The sequence below is a fragment of the Acanthopagrus latus genome, chromosome 6, assembly GCF_904848185.1.
Source record: "Acanthopagrus latus isolate v.2019 chromosome 6, fAcaLat1.1, whole genome shotgun sequence".
NCBI lineage: Eukaryota > Metazoa > Chordata > Actinopteri > Spariformes > Sparidae > Acanthopagrus > Acanthopagrus latus.
Genome location: NC_051044.1, coordinates 19,512,084 through 19,522,366, shown reverse-complemented (window position 1 = coordinate 19,522,366; position 10,283 = coordinate 19,512,084). Strand labels below are relative to the sequence as shown.

Below are 10,283 nucleotides of genomic sequence, written 5' to 3'. Positions count from 1 at the left end.
CTGGCCCTGTACCACCACATCGCACCATATATGGACAGCTTGGGTAGACTTGATGAATATTTACACAGTGATAACACTATCTATGAGGTTTCACATGACACATTAATCATTATGGTCAATGGTAACCATAAGGATAATGATTTTTGTTTTATCTATATTATCATTAAGATCATCATCAGCTGAAGTCTTACCAGTTGTGGTAGCAGTAGTAATCAAGCATTGTTTTCAGTGTCATCAGACACCTTATGTGTCCACTGGGCACTGCTATGAATATAAAAATGAACACCGATGAGTTTGTTTGAGGAAATGTAGGAGACAAAACAAAAACAAGCAAAAAAAAAGTGTGGCTCCATCCTGGCTGTGCTTCTGCTTGAGTGTCTGGACACTGCTCCAACGTGTCAGCACTGTGCTCAAATGAAAACAATGATAATAAAGAATGAATACAAAATGACATGCATTTGTTTTAAACTTACTTACTTAAAGCTTGTCGCAAGGTCTTGGGGAATACTGATAAATAGGCTCAAATGATGTCACCTGAGTCTGCATCAGTTGGGCGTGAAGACTGATGCTTGACACTGAAATAATATTTGGGGGAGTTGAGCTTACCACCTCTCTGTAGTCCTCTCCTCATCCTTGCTGGAGGCTAGCAGCTCGAGAGGAGCTGCCACTACCATCACACACCCAAATCTCCAACTAAAATGTTCTTGATCCAATGCATTGTGGAAAAAGACAATATCATCGATTTTGCTGCATAAATATTTTTTCCCACGAGTACTACCTAGAGTACTCCTGCGTCACATACCACAACATTTGGATGATACCACAAAATTTGGCTGATCTGCCACCATGTAATCATGTATGTCAGGGTGAATGCAGACACTACCAAGTACATTCAGAAAACTTTCTTTGTCAGTTATGTTAGCCACACGCAAGAGAAAACACAAGATCATTTTTCATTGTAAATAACAAATGTCTGTTGTGTGAATACTGTGAACTAACAAATGAGTCATTTACAAGTTCAGCCTGCCTCCCCTCCCCATGTACTAGTTTGTTAATATATTAACATGTCTACCTTGCTAAACACGTTATTTAATAATCAGCTCATCCTGTTTTTACCTATAAATATCCTGGTTGTTATGGCGACTTGTATGCCCTGTATGATTTATTATTTGTTTGCTCGCCTTCTTTTTAACACATCCTTACACAAACAAAACTGAACCAGGGATGGTGAGATAATGAACAGTCATAAACTCGCCTCACACTAACATGAATTACAGCGAACATATTGTAAAAATAAACAGGGGACCTTCAGTTGGAGCGGTGATACACAGAAACAGCAGTGGTGTATTTCATGTGTGTGATGATGACATTTACAAATCAGTTACATTGCAGTACAACAGAGAACTGTTGTTCCTGGGCTTAGTGATCACTCAGTTCAAATCAATAACTTTTAATGTGCAGAAATATATATTGAATAATATACTGCTCATAAATAATAAGCAGACGTGCCCTCTAGGGAAAATGTGATGCAGCACCACATAGTCTGCCCTCAATGCTTGAGAACTGAGGGGTTTTGAACTGTTTCTAAATAAATGCATCTCAACTTTACACCTAATTTTCTCCATTACACAACTAGCTAGCCTTTTATATCCCATTAGGAATGTGTCTTGGTGTGAAGAGTGTTCAGGATAGGACTGAGCGGTGAGGAGTATGCGCCATATTTCACAGTTCCTGGTTTGATTGCATCCGTTAGTGTTTATAACGAGGACAAAAGCCCCCGTGCTGTCTGTGGTGAATGTACCAGTGGACTGCATAGGCAGACACTGCAGTGATGCTAATGATGCTGTTTTGTTTTGTAAAACTGATTTACCACATCAGATGCACCGAGTGTAATTTACCTAAAATCATCCAAGAGGGACGGCTCTAGCTCAGTGGGTTGAGCTGGTCGACTAGTGATTGGAAGGTCACTGGTCGGAATCCCGGCTCCCCTGGGGCGGAACTGAGCTACATGTCGAAGTATCCTTGAGCAAGATACTGAACCCCAAAATTGCTCCTGATGTGCAGTTGGCACCTTGTGTGGCGGCCTCTGCCAGCACTAAGGGCCCTGCGATGACCTGGCGACTCATCCAGGGTGTACCCTGCCTTCATCCATAGGGATAACTGGCTCCAGTCTCCCCCGCAACCCCTTGAAAAAGGGATATAAAAGTGGAAAAGCAGAAGAAAATGAGATGAGAGATGAGATGAGATCATCCAAGAGAGAGCACGAATGACAGACTGACGGCAGTATTTAAAGCAAACAGGCTTAATACTTCATATATGTTATCCACAAATGTGTTGCTACTGGAAATGATGTCACGTTGTTCAAAACAGCCCAAATTAAATGGCTCATTAACCTGTCAAACTCAAATGGACTGCTTGGCTCAGAGCGAATTCAGTAATTAACTAAATAAATGCTGTAAAAATAAATTGAGCGAGAGGTACAACATTTTATAATAGTAATTCACCACTAGCCAAACTAATTACTGTTTTTGCTATGCTATAGACATAAGCCCATTATTACAAGTGTTCCTGTGCACAGAGGCAGCTGGAAAACACTGCAGACAGACACTGCTCTGACCTCACCCAAAAATATTAAGCTAATGCATGTTACAAAACTAATGAATGAAGTTCGAAAAGAAACTTCATACATATGCTTCACACATTATTATGATTATTAATAGACTAGTTATTCCTAGTCCACAACGCTATCCAAGCACTGTCTTTAATATTTTGTCATTTTGTCATTTCTGTCTGTTGTGACTCTTGTCTGACTTGTGGCAATGTAACATTTATTTAATCTAATGTAATACAGCAAAACATTACGACACTGAACCTCTAGAGGTGTCAAAATGTCCAGGTTCTTTCTAATTAGACACATCAGATATCAACATTTATCTATTAAAACGAAGATACTGGTTAGGACTTGAGTAGAGAATGACATCTTAGAACTTCATCTGTAAGTATAGCTCTAGCTCTATAATCTGTTCCTCAGAAGTTTGTCGCAGAATATAAAACAGATCTTATTTTTTGAAGTTGGTTCAAATCCACAGTCTACGGTCTCCTCCGTAATCCAGGAGTACAGTGCCTCACTAACTCCTGACTCCCACTGGCATTATGTTTCCTCCTACGTAACTTGTGGTCCTGCGCCACATTAACGTTAATGTGCCGCAGGACCACATTATATAACACCACCTACCACATCAAAGCCATGCATACATTTAACCATCAGGCCATACATTTTTGGTTTCTTTCAGTTTGTCAGCAGGTAAAAACTAAAGTAAAGATAAAAACCACTGTCTGTGTTACAGACGGTACCCTTCCATCTGCACCAGATGTTGCTGGCTCCTCCCAGACAGCTCAGTAACATTCCAGCCCACCTCTGGGAATCTGCTGGCTCCTCCACACTCTCTCACCAAGCTCCAGTCAAAGTATTACAGGAGCTGAAAAAGACTGAGCCGACACAAAATGAGAGGACTTGTTGTCTTGGTTACTTTGGCCTGCTTTGCCAGCGCTCAGCACCAAGCACTGATTGACTACTTGGAGAGGAGGCTGCTCGCTATTGAGGTAAGTCTCACTTTACCTTCCTGCCGAGCCCTGCGCTCCAGCGGAGTCCCTCTGAGAGGAAACTTCCAGGGAAGAGGGCAAAGGCAATGGAATGCAGATGGGGGCAAATCCTGAGGAAAATGCTGGAAAATGCAGCTCTCTGAAATGTATAAGGATTGTGGGCTTCTTGTCTGGGTAAGGAGACTAGACTTGATGTAAAATCGTGACGTCAGAAATGACGTGTTTCATTCAAAAACTGCAGTTTATAGTTTATAGTTAGATTGAGGAAAATTCTTAAATGACAAGAAATCTGGTGTGTTTGAAAGGATCTGTGCAATATTGGCATCCAAAAATTGGGTTTATCACTATATAAACAAGATTAAACTCTTTCTTATTAAACTCAACTTATTTTTGTGATGGATGACAATATATTTGAGTACCTCAAACTTATTTCAAGGACAGGACTGCTGCTAAATTAACAGTAGTAGCTCCCTTTTTTCCACTCACTTATTGTATTGTTTGTACAAAGATGAAAACATAAAACATGTTTGATTTTAGAGAGCTTAATAAACAGACCTCAGTTTCTGGGTTGTTTTGTAAAGAATGTATTCTCAGACTTTTCCTCCATTTTTTTCTCCAACACCTGTGGAGAAAATCTCTTTTCATTTCTCTCCTCCACATCGGGGTCAAAGGTCAGCTGCCACAGAGCGAGCTGGCAGGATTAAGTGTTTTGCTAGAGGACATTTGAGCAGGGTGTATACTTGCCACGTGTGGGCTGAACCTGGTTGTTTTCAGGATGAGTTTCCTACTTATTATGTCCTTCTGTCCCCATCCATTTACTGAGCCTGAAAAGAACATGCAATTATGGCTTTTTTAGGGATTTCGAGAACTGCATTTGAGGTTACTGTAAAACAAATATGTATCGCTCATATTACTAAAGTACAAACAGGTAAGATGGAGTGTGAACCTTGTATACAGATTTACACAGCACTAACACCTTCATCACCTTCTCTGAAAACAGGACCGGATCTCTTTGTGGCATGAACAGACCACCCGTTACGCCTCAGAGCTGCGGGAGCTGAAGCAACAGATGGTTTCCCAGCTGGAGAACCTGGATAAAGAGAAAGAGGCACTGAGGACGAATCTGGATGGCGTGGGGACGCGGGTGGACCGGGTCGAGCGCGAGCTGGACTACCTGGAGACTCAGAACGGAGCTCAGCCATGTGTGGACGTGGACGACAAGCTGATCGAGCAGCAGGTGACGCTGGTGAAGGAGAAGCAGAAGTCAAAGTATTTCAAACAATCAGGTGAGATAAAGATGTGCTGCATGTGGACAGTTCGATGAGCTGTTTATCAGAATAAGTACTCTACTTTCTTGACGATGAACATGAAACTACTTAATGAATGCTGACTTACTCTGATCAAAAACTAAAACACAAAGTAATCCACTGAGAAATTCGAAGAGATTTGTACACGCAAAGGGATGTTGATATATATTTTTGTAATTGGCAATAAATCCCATGCAAAGAAAAAAGACAATAATACTTCAGCCCTTCTTTAATTCTCGTCAACATCCCACCCTGTGACAATTCAATCCAAACCTGTTGGTTCCCACAAAAGACAAACATACTGAAAAACCACTCAGTTCATATTAAAAGATGCAAAGTATTGTCCCCAAACAGCATGACACTGTTGCTTTAAACCGATTTATCTTAAACAGGAGTAGACAGTGTATTTGTTGGGAATATTTTCAAAGGTGGATTGATACACATTTTATGGGCAGAGATGATGACTTGAGTCATTGGTACTTTAAATGACCTCGACTTGCATTTGGAAGTTAAAGACTTGTGACGTGACTTGAGATATGATGACTCCAGTGACTTATCCATGTTCATCTTATGTTTGAGGATTTTATTTATTTCCATGGATGATTATTCAAATAGTAAGCGGAAACAAGAAATCAACAGATATTCTGCAAACAGGCAGACGGACGGACAGAATGTAACAACAGGTCTGATGTTGTTGTCTGGCTGTCATTGGCTGACTTGACTCTGGACTGGACCTTAACTAAGGACTCGACTTGACCTGACACAACCTGTGACTTGACTCACCCAAGAAAAACTGACTTGAGACTTGGACCAAACAACTTGAGCCACATGTCTGGCTTGTGGGCATTTTGAGCAGTTTATGTCAATGTATGTGGGATTAATTTACCACAGGAAGTTAATCCATGTGTAACATGTGGTGACTGGAGAGGAACCACATGTTCATCACCATAACAGAACAACTAGCTCAACGGTGCAACTCACTAATGTGCTTTTGAGCCTTATCAGGTTTTGGCTTCACAGCCAGTTATACTTGGCAGAAGGATCAATTCGTTGTTGGTTCGGCTGTTTTTGATTTATTGACAATAAGAAATTACAGCCAGCCTCATTCTTTAAACCACAATTGTACGACACAGGCAGTACTTAGCGTTCCTGAAGAGATCAGAGACTTTTTGAGAATCTATGACAAGGATCATTGGAGCTGTAAGTATTCTCCATCAGACATGAGACTTGGATTTGACCTCAAGGATCTTATACACCAATCTGTATTTTTGCTGCGAGTTAGATGAGACAACTGATGCCTCTCTACCTGTCTGGAAAATATGAAGCTGGAACCAGCAGCCTGTTAGCTTAGATTAGCTAGTGTATAGACTGGACAGAGGGGTAAACAGCTAGCTAACATCTGTGCAAAGGTAAAAAAAAATCTGCCTACCGCCACCTAAATCTCACTAAGTTTTATGTGCCATATTAATTGTTGGGTGGAGGCAGTGAACTCAGGGCAAGACAACAAAAAGACATATTTCCTAAGATGTGGAGCTTTTCCTTTAAAAACTGTTCTGATATATTTAAATGATTGATAACGTGTCGGAGAGGTGTCAGCCACCATGGGAATCCCACGTCTCTCTCTCTCTCTCTCTCTCTCTCTCTCTCGATTTCAGACTGCAGTGATATGATCTCCAGCATAAAAGCCATGAAGATCTTGAAGCGAGTTGGAGGGCCAAAGGGCATGTGGACCAAAGACACCAGCAGAGGCTCTGGGAAGGTCTACATCTTTAACGGGACGGATGACAACACCATCCATGAGTTTGCCTCTGTGCAGGACTTCACACGCTCGCTGGGGATGTCTCTGTCCAAGGATCTGAAGCTGCCGTCTGCCTGGAGGGGAACGGGACATGTGGTCTACAGAAATCACGCATATTATATAAACCAGGCTGAGGAGATAAAGGTGGTTAAATATGACATGAGGAACAACTCTGAGACAGACAGCACAGTGTTTCCATTGCAGGACCACGTCCCAGTGTTCGGCCTGACCCCAGAGACACTGATGGACCTGGCAGTGGATGAGGAAGGCCTGTGGGCCATTTACGCCACACGGCAGAATGATAGGCACATCTCTGTGGCTAAGATGGACGCCAACTCGCTGGACATCGAGCAGATGTGGGACACAAACTGTCCGAGAGAGAACGCAGAGGCTGCTTTCATCATCTGTGGCACTTTGTACGTGGTGTACAACACCAAGCAGCCCGGTCGCTCTCGCATCCAGTGCGTGTTTGACGTCAACGGTATGGTGACCAACGAAGACGCACCGCTGATTTACTTCCCAAAGCGTTACGGAGCCCACTCCAGTCTGAAGTACAACCCGCAGGAGCAGCTGCTGTACGCCTGGGACGATGGCTACCAGATCCTCTACAAGCTGATCATGAAAAAGAAACTTGAAATTTAAGTTAAATGCACCGCACTTTCCTCCCTAATCTCCCACAAACAAACCCAGACCACCTAAAAGAAGAAGTCTGAGTACTTGATGTCACTGCTGACCATTTTTAAATGCTGTAGAATTTCAGATTTGTATGTGTGTTACCCAATGTAACCTGGTAGCTCTATTGGTAAAGAATGCGTCCCACGGAAAGAGGCCATGTCCTGGATGCGAAGTCCGACCTGTGGCCTTTTGCAGCTCGTCTCCTCATCTCTCTAAGCTGTCCTGCGTAACAAAGCCAAAATAAGAAAGTATAAAGTTAAGAAAAGATCATGTTTTGGGTTTAAATACCTGTTCTCTATCCACCACAAACACAGCTGGAAATCAACCATCTCGTGGGTGCAGACACGTGCAGTCCCAAAAATTTATTCTGCTGGGATTCTGTAGGTTACAATAAATAAACAGGCGAACCGTCCTTAACAGTGACCATGGATTCCAGGTTTTACGTTTAAGTCTGATTTGAAAAGTCTTAACATTACACAATATTCTAATGTCAAGTTTGCCTCATTAAACAACTTGCACCAGAGTTTGCCACATGATTTTCATATCATATGGAAATGAGTGGACAACAACGGTAGGAAAAATACATTCAAAAATCGCTGACACTCTGACATCGCTATTCAAAATAGACAGCAGTATTAATTATTTGTGATGTGTAATAATCATGGTATAACGGTCTTTAAGTCTGAATCTTTAAAAAACCTAATAAAGATGTAAACGTCCTGGATTGTAGAACTGTATCTGTAAACTTTCACACACTAGACATAATTCTAAATTCTGAGAAGTACTGAGTGATTTCTCATCGCCCACAAACATTTATTTCTACATCTAATCAGACTGCACTGCACTTCTGTTTTAACAATAATTTTTGTGTCTACTTGTGCATCAGCTTACTGTACTTACCTGTGATTTTCTGTCTGTTTAGGTTTCTTAAGCTGTCTTACAAGTATATTTGTCTAGTTTCTGGTCAAAATATGTCATTACAGCCAGTAGCAGACGCGATCACCTGGAAGGTAACATTTCAGTGAGATATAGTGACTTGTTTTGAGACAATTATTTTTAACAAACAAGTAACATTGTTTCCCCTTTAGCATTAGTTTCTTTTGTTTATGCTACACATACAGGACACACCATGCTTTTGAATTAGAGTACAAAGGCAGGTGAGGATTATGAGGATTGTGATGAAAATTAAGTTTGCTGTTTGACCAAATTATCTTTAAAATATCCAGTGGACAGATTGAGTAACAAAACAAATGTCACGATCAAATAGATATGATGTTGTCACTAATAATGCCATCGCAGCAATGCTGTCACTATGGCAGCCGACCTCAAAGCAGCAAGAAAAATAAGGGGGATATCAGGAAACATGCCATGATCAGCTAGCTGGCTAGCACTGTTATACTCCTCTTTCTGCCCAGTATGTGTACTTTTTCAGGTTCAGCACACACATATCTGGTGGATTAAATGAAATCACCCAAATTAACACCACTATTTGATTTATGCCTCTCACGTAACACTATTGTTTGCTAATTTATATCTGAATATAACTTATCTGTTTCTTACACTTTGTTTATAATACGCTCATTTTCCCACAGGCATCTCTTCCTATCTGCCTCTAATTATTGTTCAGTATGAAAATAAACTACACATGTTAACACAAGGAGTCTGGCAGTTGTCTGTGCTCAGTTCCTAACATATGAAAGTCACTGAGTGAAGGCCTTTGGAGTTACACATCTGGTGCCCCCCAGTGGTTGCATCAAGGAGACACTGTGGCAGACAGCAGTGTACGCCATTTTCTGTCTCTGTTCATTATCATGATTGAATGTAATATGCAGTATGGTCTAAAGGGCTGTAGTCAGCGCAGCCTGCTTACAGGTGCCATGGATGATGGCTTGTTATTCAAGATGAGGTGAGACAAAAAAAAAGTTCACACATTCCTCATATCACTCTGTACATGTTATTAGTGTTGTGTTTATTAATGTGAAACACGCTGAAGTGTTTGGACACAGTGAAAACTTTGAGCCTGTGAAGGTTCTATCACTGATCCACTGAACTGACTTCCTGTTGTTGTTACCTTATTATTGTGCCACTTGTAATATCATCTGTCATTGTTATTACCTTCTTCTGACGAGTGTCCAGTGAGAGGCTGCCTTAGTAAACCTAAGTTTAAGTCACTTGAAGCATCTGTATTGACACTAATAACAGACTGGAAAACTCTTTTTGTCAAGTCAAGAAGAAAGTTATGGCGTCAGTTGGCAAGATGAATAGACCTGCCGGGTCTTTATCTAAACCATCTTTCTTACGAACAAGCCCTGGCTGAGTGTGTACTCAACGCCAGCCGAGGTAAGCCCTAGTCCGAAACCAAGCTGTCTCCAGCTGGAATCGAACCACAAACCTCCGAAGGTCGAGACCAATGCGCAAGCGCATATAGTTAGTTTCGATTTGCAATTGAATTATCCACTCAGCCATTGCCCCCTCCATTTACACAGCGTCGTGTATCTGATATTTATATGTCACATTGCTGGTGTCGGCGTATCTGTCAACCGGCTACACTGACTTACTGATCGTCTTTAGTGGTGTAAAATATCAATTAGCAGACAAAATAACACTGGATCAATACGCGGAAACAGAAGTCGACCTCTGTGTGAAAGTGTAAGCAGTCTGACAACTGAGCACATCGTTTACTCCTCAAATAAAAATAGAAATGTCCCACACTACAACCCACTAAAGCACCCTTACATCACCCAACTACAGCAATGTGGTAGCAGCTTGTGTTTTCTGCAACTTATATGGGGAAATAATGCTGAACGGGTACGTGGAGAAGTTGCCGTCTGTCCTATTATGTAACCAGTATGTCCTAAAACAAAATCAAATGTGTGCTGGTGCCTGCTCTCACACTGCTT

The 10,283-nt window shown here is 41.5% G+C and overlaps 1 protein-coding gene across 1 annotated transcript; it reads left to right on the top strand.

The window, feature by feature from the left end:
- The first annotated feature begins 3,310 nt into the window (after positions 1 to 3,310).
- On the top strand, positions 3,311 to 9,033 carry olfml3b (olfactomedin-like 3b). The gene is made up of 3 exons (XM_037099790.1): positions 3,311 to 3,603; positions 4,604 to 4,889; positions 6,566 to 9,033. Exons 1-3 carry the CDS (start codon positions 3,505 to 3,507, stop codon positions 7,348 to 7,350), a joined length of 1,170 nt encoding a protein of 389 aa, XP_036955685.1. The 5' UTR covers positions 3,311 to 3,504; the 3' UTR covers positions 7,351 to 9,033.
- Positions 9,034 to 10,283: the final 1,250 nt, after the last annotated feature.